Here is a 14,615-nt window from a genome sequence, read left to right on the forward strand (position 1 = left end):
ACATCATTGTAATCGGCTACTAATATTCACAGGCTAAGAACTTAACTGTAAATTTGGTAGTTGCAATTGATTATTACTAAAATATAACTGTTTTCACTTAGACTTACAGTCTAATAATGTCGATGTATTGCAGCAAATACCTCCATCCACCCTATCTTAATGTAGAGAATATATCAGCTAATCGCTAATGCATAATGGTATATGTATGTCGTTAATCGTAATCAGTGACGTGGTCTAGGGATCGTTGAGAGGGCATGGCCCATTCATGTTTTTGGGGTGGGTGGGTGAACAGGTGAGCAGGGGGCTACATGTATTGATAGGTAATGGGGAAAATTACAATTTATTGTCAATCGACATTAAGACTCACATTTAATATGTGTTACAGTTATGTACGATCGCTCCGGTTTCTCGGTATAGTCTATTTGCAGTTATACGTATATTATTATCATCCCTCAACTTCTATCAAGTCCATAATCTATAAATCACTAAGTATATTAATTCATTGTATGTTTTTTGATATTGCTATCAAATTGATTTATTTCACTATAAATATTACCGTAGTTTTATTTTATGTAATTTAATTATGATTTTTATCCTTTCTTTAAAATATTTTTAGAATTACAGACAACTTTTTTTTTTTAATTTCAGGAATAATAACTTATGGCAACCTTGTATTACATTTTCAAACGTTTGGTATGAATATTAAAAATATTTAACTTCAAAAATATAGTTGTTGACAAAATTCGGTCAAATTTTCAATAAAGAATATTGCGGATTTACGTTCAATTTTTTTTTTTTTGGGAATCCTGTATTGACAACTATTATATTACATTTTTAATATTTTTGACATACCTAGCGAAAAAAATATTCTTCGACATCTACAAAGAAAAGTGCTCCATTTTTCAAAATTATAATATACATAGTGTTAATAGACCATCATCATTTGGTATAGACGGCCAGACGGGTATTGATGGGGAAAACCCACACTTTTGACCAGCCGTTCCGTGTGGACACGCGTATAAACACGCATCCCACTTGGCTTGTCCTCGTGACATCTGTAATAACAATTACATAGTGTAGTTGCACACAGCTAAACTTTGAGTAATTGAGCTGCCAGTCGTGGTGTGGGTGGTTAATCCATGTGTTTCGTTTCGTAATGTTTCAGATTCGGGTCAGTGGCGTACGCGGAACTCGGCGACGAGCTGTTCGACGCGGACATGATCGACGGGGACACGGTGACGCTGCTGAACCCGACCAAATCGACGCGAGACGCGCTGGACTACGCGTACGAGAAGAAAAACGGCATCAGCGAATGCGATCTGGAGTCGTGCGCACCCTACCGAGGCCTGATACGTGACCACCGCTGCAAGTCCAGGAGGAAATCCGAAGACGACCTGCTCAACGCCGCGTTCGAATGACCTCGATGGGCGATCGCCCCGGACAGGTGCCGGGCGCGGTCCGACACGTTCGTGTTGAAGACCCTGGGTCGAGTGGAAAAGAAAACGCACCGTCGGTTCGGCTGGACCAGATCGGCGACGGGGCCACGACGTTGCAACAAGTATATTCTGCCGTGACCTAGGCAACACGTCTTATGCGCCGCATATAATATGATAACATAATAATAAATTATAATTTGTAATAGTACGCCCCCCAGTCGTGTGTCGTCCAACTCACCTATGACCCGACCCATAGCAGTATATTATATATAGTTGCTGACCTATGTATCGTCCATTCGTGTCCACGTCCATGCGACACGTGCCAAGTCGAAAATGTACTTTGCTTTTATGTAGTTCTGAAGTTTGTATCGTTCCATGACACTCCTTGAGTGGTACGAAAATCTCAAAGAATTTAAAAAGATTATATTGAGGTATATTTAAAAAAATCTTAAGTCAGAATTGGAATTCATTAATATTATTAAAGAAAAAAATTGGTATGAACCTGCTAAGAGAATTACCCCACAGTACATTAAAAGAAAATTTGATCCAATTGTATCTACTAATTCTAATCACTTCAGCTACTAAATATTTTTTACGGGTTGTCCAAAAATGTATAAAAAGATTTTTTTTAAGTTTGGACGGAATAGAAAACTTACTCTCGGAAATCATTGTTTTGGACTTTCAGTACTTTGCATGAACGAGGACGATATAATATATACTCTTAAAGACCTGTTTAAAGCTAAATTCAAGGTCTCTTTCCCCCAACCAGCAACAAATAATGTATGTAACACTTCAATTTGGAAACATTTGAATTGAATCCTGATGTATCTATTTTAATATTCCCAACCGACCTTCGCATTGTATGGTTCACAATCCAGGCAAATAAAATATGCCTATAGGTAGGTATAGGTATCAATGGGTTTTCAAACCAAAAAATGCACTAAAATCGTTTATGTATCAAATAGAATAAGATACTATACAATTTAAGATAATATATAAATTTAACATATTTGTGACATTATAATATACACAAGGTAAGAGCTGAGACTATGCAAGTGCTATTCAGAGTTACATAGGTACCTACCTATCCCATCAATGAGCTATACATATATACTAAAAATGTAATTTACAAACATAATAGTCACCATAACTAGCAATCTCTATACCCATTTTGGGTACGTAAATTACTCGCAACAATTATTATATGTGGGACACATATGTACAGTATAACAATTCACCTAAAATATCGGCTACTTATCCACAGTACGCACATTATAGATTTGGAATCCAATTCAATTTCCCCATACGAAACACCTTACAAACGTGTAAAAGTACCTAAGTATACTGATTTTCATCCATTCTTTTGACAATGTTTCTAATTAATACGTAGGGACTATTTATTTAAACGATTAGGTATTTGCCTCGTAAATAGCCATTAACGAACAAAAAACGATTTCGTGGAATGTTATTGTGGAGATTTTAATGACTGTTAATAACCTAACCTACATGATTCTAAGCAAATTATCATTTTATATATTTACATGATTTCGCATGATTTGCATGCAACGTTGCCATTATATATGATTTGTCTGATCTAGTTAATCGTTACCATAAATTGTAATTTATAATATTTAAAAATGTATAATATATTTGCTAAATTAAATTAATACTAAAACTTTTTGTACTAAAACTTACGAGAAACAGTGTATCGAGTATATATTTTATTCTGATATATAAAACTAAAATAATAATTTGAAAATAGATATACATTTTAAGTTATTCACAATAGTTGTAGTACATAGTATTTTTATGATTTTTCAATTTTCAATTATTTTAATAATTTTTGATGTGATGCTTTTTTGGAAAAAATGAAATTTAGAATACAGAGTTAAATTTATGAACTGTAAACTGTATGTAATGCTGCTGACATACGAAAAAACAAGATGTTTTGAGATCAAATTAAAACTTATAAAACTCCCTACCAATTCCAAAATACATTGTGTATACATTCCGGTATGGCAACGTTGCATTTAAAAACACGTGAAATCGTGTACTCCTATGAAAATACAATTTTCGAAATCGTATCACCAGTTGATGCTCGTGTTTTGAAAGGTCACACAAAATAGTACATCACAAATTCCAATCATATTATTAATTATATTGCACGATATCATCTATTCATATCTACTACCTATTTGGTGACTGGTCACGAAACACCGGTCATAACTCTGGACCAGGGTTCTGTTTCGTACACCAACGCTGTTCGCGTTGAACGTGCAGTGTATGCCGAGGAGGAAACGACACTTCTGCCGATAAGAAAAAAAGCAATCCGACATGTTGCGCTGTACCTAGGTTGCTCTTCGACATTTCGAGACGACAGTGTTGTGGACACTCGTCCATCATAAAATAATAATATAAACTGTACTAACACATATTATCATTTTCATCGGTCCCAGATCGAGATAGGGTTAATTTCCCCTCTTTTAGACAGTCATCGTGTTGGTGAGTAGCTTTTATTCCTATTACACCCCCTCATCACCCTCTTGAATGTACCTGACCCCAAAAATCACTAATCGCGTACCCTGTTTACGGGTACGTTGTTAGGAACCTATGTAATATTAATCAATATTAATTACGTGTGTACTGTGTGGGTACATAATATATCGTCCCATATCTCATACGTGGACATTAATGTTTACAATAATTATTGTATTATATAATATTATATAGCTATATAATAACTATATGTTCGTCGCATTTACTTTATTATGTATATCGGTACAATTAATATACAATAGGTACTGTTTTAAATCGATTGGGTTTACCTATCGTCAACTATATTATATGTTTACCGTTTTTAAATATTAATATCGAATTGCCTCTTATCATCTTCATTGTACAATAATAATAAAATAATAATAATATGTATGCAAGCTCCCGATTAGTCTTGTACTTATCTGAATTCGTTCGACTATAATATAATGATATAATATTATTATATTACATTGATATTTTATTGTACTTGTCGGTAGTTGGTACTCGTGTGCATACATAAAACATTACATCCCGTGAAATACCGCACGTATTCTAGATACTATTATTGAAAAGTACCTATAGTTATATTTAGTCTAATTTACGTAACACTAGTTTGAAATCTTATTTAATTGTTTTAATAAATCATGATCAATGATCAATATTGATTTGATTGTATATCGTTGTGTTAATATCGAGAAAGTTTTATACTTTGTAGTACCTATGTACAATTTACCTAGTCATTATTATATTATGTTAAACGACTGTCATCCTTTTATAATATATGATATAACAAATTCTTAATATATTATGTAATAATATTATATTCGTGTAATTAATAAATACTAACCTGTGGTATAATTTAAGCGTATATTTAGAATCAGTGCTCGAATTGGAAACATAACCTCATACACCCCCAACCATCAATCCTCAAACAAATAATTATTGCTAGTAGGTAGGTAAAGACTTCTTATGAACGGTCAAAAGTAATTTATTTAAAAATATACTGCCTAGGTAAGTACCTACCTATAGAAATGTTAAAAAACTATTTTCTAAAAAAAGAACTTACCATTCTAAGGAAAAGAATGAGTAGGGGTACTTTCAAATAAAATATATAGAGTAAAGAAACACCATCCCACTGCCAACTCCCCCCCTCCTTCAATTCGAGCACAGTTTAGAGTATAACAATAAATTTTAGTATACTAATGTATACATTAAAATATTCTGTAGTTTTACGTTTAGTGATTGTGTCAATTTTAAGTTTATTCTCCAAAATATAAAAATACGCTCGTGTTTATCATAATAACATTTTGAAGGATTCTGATTACGAAGTAGTTAAGAAAAAAATATTATGATAATGAGGAAATAAAATAAAATATTTTCTGAGTCTTACACATTTTTTTTTCTAATTCCTAAACACGATTGCAATAATGGAATTTGCTTAAACGATTAAAGTCATAGAGTAAGACTTACTCTATGAATAAAATCTACCTAATCTAAAATAATATTTTGGTTATGATAATATCAAACGGTATATATGGTAGATTATTATTGTTATAATAATTATTATCAGTGCCTGTTATAATTATTACTTTTGCTGTTTGAGTTCCGATAAAATATAACTGGTTGCTATTATTTGCAGTTCCTACAAACGGGCAGCAAATTATTTCGTTTCAATAAGATTATTTGATTGTCCATCCAACCGTTCAATTCTTGATAATCATTATTATATAATTATTACCAAGTTCAAGGGAATATTTAAGGAAAATAACATTATCGCATTATCATTTATATTGTATACACAGTAATATTCGCAAGACAATTAGGTATCAAACATTTTAATACTCTGCGTTGCCCTCCATTTTCTCCTCCAAACGGAATTCATAGAATGAAAATATTATCTATGAATCCCTTGGTGGTATAGCTCAGCAGTATAGAAGTGTAATACAAGAGACATTCGGATAGGCCTGTGATACCAATGTTACCAGGTTCATTATAATCCTATGCAACAACGATTTGTTGATACTTTAATACAACCACCGCAACCACCGACGTACAACTTGAGTAATGAGTATAAATATATATAAGTATTAGATAGTATCTATATAAATTGTAATTCATAAATTACAAAGTAGGTACCTATAAGGCGAATTCTATAATTGCATCAATCATAATAGTACATTTCTGTGGCAGCTGATAATGTGTATTGATATTTGAAGAACTTAATTTTTAGATAAATGATTCGCAAAGAAGTATGATCATAAAAGTGAGTATATTTATTTTGTTTTTTACAATTTGGTCTAGGTTGTAAAGCAAAATCAAATATATTAATAGAGTTTAATATAAGATTTTCATTTATCTGGAAATAGACGATCATTAGTATAAGACTATAATGTCGATTTAATTGTTACCACGTAACAGTAGAAAAGCCTAGGAATGATTGGTTTTTTTTATTTTCATTAAATAACGATTCTTTAATAATAGATCAATCTTGATTTTTAATTCTTTAACTTATTCTACATTTAATTTGATATTATACCTATTAAATAATTACAATAAGTTAATACTTGTAACTAAAAACAATAAAATGATTATATTTATTCAACGTGTTAAAATTACAATCATTTTCATTGAAAAAAATCGGTGTGCAAAGAATATCGTAATCCAGGGATTTTTTCCGCAGTTCGTCCCACCTGTTATGAGATCTGATACTTGCTTCTCATATCATAATTTTTGGGGCATTCAGTACTTATAACAATAGGTTTCATTGTGGCTGCGATGCCATTATAGTTCCTTATGCGAATAAGAAAAATGAATTATTCACATATTATACATGGTTATTTTTCTTTGGGAGGGTGAACTTGATATCGATATTTTATAATATAGTATACATAGCGAGATTTCATTATTATCATACCATAAACCTTAAATAGGTACTTAGTATAACTCTTATGATTATTATTATCTACAAAAAAAATGTATTAGATAATAATAAAAAATAATAATGTACAACCCCTAACCTATAATATAATTTGTCTATGGTTTTAAATATGGCAAACGCAAATAAATTAATTTAAAATAACGCATATATAAAACCATGCAAAAAAGACAGTTGCATGATAGAAATTATTATATTCATGGGATCATGGCTAATCATTTAAAATGGAAAAAATTGAAATGAGTGAGGGTGGGGAAATGTACGTGTACGAATTGGTTCGTGGTTCATTACGGTATGCAATACAATTTGATTACAAAAATACAACCTATAAGATATTAAAAAATCTTTATAAATGACAAATATTACGAATTTTAACGTTGATAATTTTATCACATGTTTGCATTTTGCTCAGTGTGGTGAATTTTGATCACTGAATGGATTCTTCCATCAAAACTACAGTTATACAGTCTAATTACTACCACTAGATAATATTTTATGCTTATTGTAAAAAAAAATATTTTCAGATTGTATAATAAATATTTGAAATACAAAAAAATAAATAAATAATATTTGGATCTCGTATAAGGTAGGTATAAGAAATAGAATATCATATTATTCGTACTATAGTATATAGAATATTATTATCTTTTCTATTTTTTTATACGTGTATAATGTATATGTAACAGTATTATGTGAATACAAATTGTAAACTATTAGCAAACTAATCATATTGACTTATTGTTTTAAAAGAAAAGATGTTGTAAATATTTTTTTTTCTACTTTTAATTTTATATGAACTGTGTATTACATATTTAAAATGTTTCCAATATTTATATTTTACAGCCTCAAATTTCTTATAGGTAACTATTAGTTGAATACTTACTTCTGAAGAGATTTTTCGAAAATATACATTTTTATAGTATACTTATATCAATATATCCTATAAAGGTGGGTTTATACGTTCAGTACAAATGGACTGTATGAACTCAATTTTGGGCAAGCTAACTGTATGTGTAACAGCTTTAATGCTCTAGAATTAGATCACGGAATATTACTGACAGTATGGCAAACTATTTTAAAATTCACCTTTAATTCCTTATTATTTATTTTTAAACTAACAACATTTTTAATCAGGTATTACATCATAAAACTAACCCACAGACACTTTATATAATATAAAATATAATAGTTGTATATAAACGAAGAATAGCAATTTTAGTTAAAAAATAAAAATACTATTCATGGGTACTCGAAACATTTTAAGTTCCTATATATTATATTTTATACACACAATGAAGTTTTCAAATGCGATTTTTTAACCTACTGTTTTACTAATGCCAAATAAAAAAATAAATTACTTAAATATCATAAAATATAATTAGTACCTAAGTAGTAATATAATACTCGTATAGCCTACAAAAGGCTGTCTTTGACTAACCTATAACCTTAGACCGTCTTTGCATAGAATCGTGTATTTATAGTACACATTGATTTTATATTAATTTAAATTTAACACATCTATTACAATAACCCGCTCATCAAATACGGTACAGCAGAGCGATACTCACTTGTCCACCTTTTTAATTATTATGTCAGTAAAAATTTTAATTTTATTCAATTATTTAAATAACTTTTTCATTTAATTCACTAACATTTGGAAAACAATTTAAAAGGTTTTTGTAATTTTTAAATTATAATTTATAAAATGTTACGTCATCCGCACATGAATACAATAAGTGTAGTTACCATGCTGTGATTGCATTTACAGGCATCAGACATGAATAGTTTGATTAAGAATCTACCCATTAGTGTTGCTTGAATTGGAATCGATCGATCAGTTTTCTTTTGTGAAAACAGATGTACATTAAAATTATTTTTTTATGTTCATCGGCATCATTGAAAATGACGAAAAGAAAGTACTTATATAGTAGTAAGCGAGTTATTACTTATTAGTCATTTTTATTGTAAGAGTTGAAATGACTTGAGTAAAGAGGGCGATTTAGGGGTAATTAATTTTTTTAAGTCATCATAATGAACCTTGACATTTTTTCAATAATTATACAACGAGACGAATGGATAGATAGTGAGATTTGTCACAGTAGAGATGAGTTGGGCGTATATGTAGACTAGGTAATGAATAGAGGGAGTACAAAAGTACACTAAAGATCTATAACTCATGTTACTATGTTAGTCCTACAATTCCTTTCTATTGGGTAATTTTATTTTCCATTAACATTACCTACTTATCTTAATAGTAAGTATACTAATAATAATAATAAATAATTTACATTGTCAAGTACCGTGTAAAGAGTTACTTTTATCGATATGATTTTCGCTTTAGCAACGTTGCCATTCACTATAATTGTTAATTAGGTAGCTATAATACAAGAGGAATGCAGAGCACATCATTTGGCTGGACCATGCACTAAGCTTGATGAGTCGATATCAGAAAAAATACCCAAGGAGTCAAGAACAAAATATCATTATATAATAAAAAAGTACAACTGATGAGAAAACAAGTATTAAAAAACCAACGGATAGCACATAACATCTAAATGAAAAACTATTTTCAAAAAAAAGCAATAATATTATTTTTACAAGTTATAAATAAATAATAATTATGAAATATAAATTATATTTTCTACGTTTTTTCCTAATCTAACCTAACATATTTAATTTGTTAGTAATTACATGTGTCGATAATAAATTATAATGAATATACAGTAAATAACAATACTTTAATTTTGCTAAAATATTGGTTATTCTTATTAATATACTCTTAACATTTTAAAATCACAATTCATACTCTAATATAGGCATATAGCTAGGTATATAATTGACCTAATTATTATTATAATTTGGTTCACCTATATTTCATAACGAATTAACCGACGTGATAATTGGCTAATATAACATAATTGTATTTATTGAAGAACAGTACTAAATAAACCCGTGGCGATATATTTATCAATTTTAATTTGGATAAGGAATCCTTTCAAATGGGAATTTTGGAAAATAGATCATTTACATATTATTCATATTTAGAAGTGTAAATCGTGATTCATGACGACAATAGCTATATGCGTTGCTTACCTATTCATTATTTTTTACAAAGTCCTCCTTTAGATAATAACTTTAATACTTCATGAATTATTTCCTCATTTATATTAGGTAGATTACGAAACAGTGTTATACCTAATGGTTGTTACAGTACCAACTATACATTATATCATTGTAATATGTTTAGAGTTTATCACTTTTTAATGGTAGGTACAGCTTACGAGTATTTAAATTTGTATTTATTTGCAAGGCTGGTTTTAAACTTTTAAAGGCCATTGGACCTATATTCGTTGATAGAGGACCCTTTTTTAAAATTTTTATTTCCAAAAGTAGTTTGTAAATTGTTTTTTTTAAAAAAAAGGTTTTTTTTTAAATTTCAAATAAGTTTTCGATTTCGACTAGGTATATAAATTATAAATACTGATAGTATGTTTTTACAACGGGGATGGTCGTGTGCCTTAAACCCGAAGAATCTTCGTTAACACTGTTGAAGAATGATTATAGGTAAATTCAAAATTACTATCAAAGAAATTAATCTCGATAAATTCCGTAAAGAATAGTATAAGCCAGGGGTTCCAAATTATTTTAAAGCTTTATGCCAATAAAAAATTGTATGTATATATATATATATATATATTATATATTATATTCAATATTGTAAGGAAAAAATTATCTTAATTTTATTGTACAATTTAATGTATTAAGATTTTAAAAAAAAGGTTGGATAGGTGCATATAACAACAATACTTTGATAATTATTTATTTTCTTAATGTGATTTTTGTGTTTCAGATTATAATGTTATTAATATTTTAATTTTTCGGGTGCCACGAATTTGCCAACCCTAGTATAGGCCAATTAATATTTTTGAAGAGCTACATTACATCTGGAAATGGTTCGTGGGCCATTAAAATTGATGACGTCGGTAAAAACCAATAAACAAGAATGATAACGGTTCGTGAAATTACAACACTAAAACGTATAATATTATGGATGTTTATATTTTTTTTTTCTTTTGCCTGCGAGGGCCGGATAAATTTTTTTCAAAGGCCGCCATTTGACGATCTCTGGTACCTATAGACTTGGCGATTTTTCGATTTCAAATATAGCTGAGTATTTAAGCATTTATAATTATTAATTGAAGACCTCGAATATGCCGTCACTAATACTCGTACAACAGCTACTCTGCTGCAAAGGTCACAGGTCGACAAATAAAATATAGGTTTTTGATCGTATAACCACTGTTTTTTTTTTTGCAAGTATATAAAGCCAGAAAACATTTTTTCATGATTCTATATTATTATCGGTTGTGGTGGAAGAATCAAAATCGGGTCTTCACGCCGACTTGTGGTAACGGAAGGGGTTAATTAGGTATACCCACTAAAAATGTGTAGGTACCTACGCCGTTTTTAGTTTTATATTTTGCCCAGAGCGCAAAAAGGTTAGATCCGGCACTGTTAAATAGAATAATACATCATTGTGATTTTGAACATTTGAATAATTTACAAGCTTTGTAGTCTCAGGGCAATGTTCAAATGAAAATGTGGGCAAGGCCTTGTAAAATCATGAATAAAGCTTTTAAATTACTAAAATGTGTTTTCTCCGCTCACTTTTTCCCCCTTTCTTGCTCTTTATCCCACTTCCTCTTATATATTCGTTTCTATAACCGTCCTACTGCTGCATGGTTATCGTGTATTTAAGGGGTGAAACCTACCCCTCGCAATTACATTTGTTGAAATATAAAGGCTTGAAAATGACCAAGGCAAGCATTGAAATTGCATAAATTTAACTGTTTCCACTCAAAACCACTAGAATAATTTTCAGAGATTTTCTAATTTAACAGTGGTATGCGTTTTTACCACATCAATTCGAACGCGTTATTATACGTAACTACGTGTTATACATCGCATATATTCAAATTAAACTAATGATTTAGATACATTTCCGTTTTGTGATATACTAAATTGTAATAATAATTTTAATTTAATTTTCATATCATCTATTTATATATTATAGTGGCTGTATTATTGTTGACAAACTATTACAAGTGAACCTTAAAAAGAATGAAACTTTTTTTTAAATAATTATTTTATAATATAATATATACTAGTATTCTAATGATAAAAATAACATTTATATTCATATAAGTACGTATTAATATAAATTATACTTTTATAAAAATATAACAATACTTAAAATACAGCGTAGGGTGGAAATTTGAGCACCCTAACATCATTGAAACGAGTTCCACTATGAGAGAGTGTCATGTGGGAGAATCGATTTTCATCGCATATCGGGAGCCCAGAGAGTGTTCTCTCTCTAAATATAGTAAATATGGAACCGTATTTAATATTAGTTCATTATTTCACAGGTGAAATTTGATCATTTCAACTAGTGCCTTTATACAATTAAAATTATATACCTAATAATAATATGCAGGTAGGTACGTAGGTGCCAATTCAAAATTAACTTTTACTTAGAAATATATCATAATAATTAACCAATAATTATGACAATATATACCAAACTGTAAGAGTAAAAAAAAATAATAATAATTTTTCTTAAAAACTTACCTTATAAAATTGGCTACCAATACATACATTCAATCGAGATTCAAGGGACCATCTATGTCAAATAAGTATAGTCTCGTGTATTGGATTAATTTGTGAAGGGTAACAAATCCCTAAATACTGACAGCATAATCCACGAATTCTCTGACAGACGTATTCAGAATTTTGACACCCTCTGCACCACCTCATACACAAAGGTACACACACACACTATGTTAAATTGTTGACATTTTGACAACAAATAATTTTTTCTCATTTCACACATATCATTGTATATGCTGTATACTAAAATTAAACAAGTAAGACAAATTTAAGATGGAAAATTAAACACGTGTAAGGGCCAGTTGTACAGTCCGTGATTAAAGTTAATCACAGTTTAACTGGCCGAATTTGGCCGGTTAAATATCTGTTATCAGCTGATTAAGCGTAATCGGAGTTTTATCACAGACTGTACAACTAGCCCTAAATGTGTAAGTATATAATATACCATTATATTTATTCACTCTATTTTATAGGTCCTAACCTGTCTTTTACAACTTGAAGGTAAGCATATATATTATACATATACTACCTAATATCAAAACATTCAAAACTTTCAATTTTTTATATAAAATTTTGATTTTTTGCGAGCATTTAAATATCTATATAAACTTGTTATATTTCAACGCTTTGGATGATGTATACGGGTACTAAAATTAGACTAATTAGTATGGGAATAAGGTATAATTCTACTTGGCCGCCCCGGTACTTTATAATATAAAAGCATTAAATAATAATTAATATTTTTAACTACCTACCTATTAACTATAGCATTTTGTGTGAGGTAATAAATAGTAGAATCTGTAGAATAATAGGTATATTATTGTCTTTGTCTGCAGTACATGTCTAATAAGTAATAACTGTAATAACATTAGCCCAGAACTCAAAGTATATTGGAAGTAAGGAAATCAATTTCGAGCTTAATTTGTCACGCAACATACATCACTAAAGGTTTAAAGCACTATTCGCTTTGAATTGTTTTTTTTTCCATTTCAGTTCAGTCATAATTTTATTAACTAAGAGTTAGCGCTTAACAAGGTTCTATATTAGTTATTATTGTTTATTACCCATCATCAATAATTAATAATCGTATTAATATTAAACCCAATATACCTACGCGCGTTTGTATAATATACAGGTACATACCTACGTGTTACCCGGTGAAGATAAAATAATAAGAAAAAGTTTATAAAAAAATTTAATGAAACAGTGGGTATAATAAAAACTATTATATATACCTACAGAATTAAACACATGACTATATTGCAGACAAGTAACTATTGATATTTGATTTATTTAAAGTAAAACTACCTGATTTAAATGTCATAACTTCATAAGTTGTACATAGTAAGCTATATCGTTGCCATCTCTAATTATTTATTATAGGTACAAAGAGTTAAATATTAGACATCCTTAATATACGTTTCTCCATCACGATAGTTATTATGCTAAAATACAATTTTATATTATCTTTGTTTTATGTTAAATTAAAGTACACATTTCTAACCATGCTGAAAAAATTAAAAATGTATATGCCAGTGCGAAGTTCAGTGAATTACTAGGTTTTTAATTTTTAATTGCACTTTCTTCACTTTAAGATATATACCTATTATAAAAACCATCGTAGAACTGAACTCCAAAAATATCTATTGAGTTGGTGTGAAATTTGGTTACCAGAATTCCAGTTTTTTGTGTATAATACTTACCATATTAGTCATCTTTATGATTTAAATAATTGACAATTTACGTAAATATATTTTGATATGAGGTACGGCGTACTCCGTTATTCAAACTCGAAAAAATAATTCTTCTGCAACAGTAGATTATTTTCAATTCCATTAGCTCCTTTTTTTCTTATAAATAAAAAGAAAATATTAAAAATTTCACATTAAAACATTAATAAGTAAGTCATGTAAAGTGTAAATATTGTTATATATTATTTAATCTTTTCACTGCTGAGTCTTTTTTTCCTAAAATATCCTTATCTGAATTAATTTCAGTTTTTTTTCATATTTCTAAATTTAAAAGAATACTATTCAGCC

At 29.4% G+C, this 14,615-nt stretch overlaps 1 protein-coding gene across 7 annotated transcripts in view; it reads left to right on the forward strand.

The window, feature by feature from the left end:
• The window catches only part of LOC111026679, a 205,473-nt gene extending 200,827 nt beyond the window's left edge, over positions 1-4,646 (forward strand). For all 7 annotated transcript variants that reach the window (XM_022304799.1, XM_022304798.1, XM_022304802.1 and 4 more), the window contains one exon: positions 1,166-4,646. In XM_022304799.1, coding sequence (XP_022160491.1) covers positions 1,166-1,418 — 253 coding nt within the window. In that variant the 3' untranslated portion in view covers positions 1,419-4,646. The remainder of the gene's footprint in view (positions 1-1,165) is intronic.
• The last annotated feature ends 9,969 nt before the right edge of the window (positions 4,647-14,615 follow it).

This window comes from Myzus persicae, unplaced genomic scaffold (assembly GCF_001856785.1).
Source record: "Myzus persicae strain clone G006 unplaced genomic scaffold, MPER_G0061.0, whole genome shotgun sequence".
NCBI lineage: Eukaryota > Metazoa > Arthropoda > Insecta > Hemiptera > Aphididae > Myzus > Myzus persicae.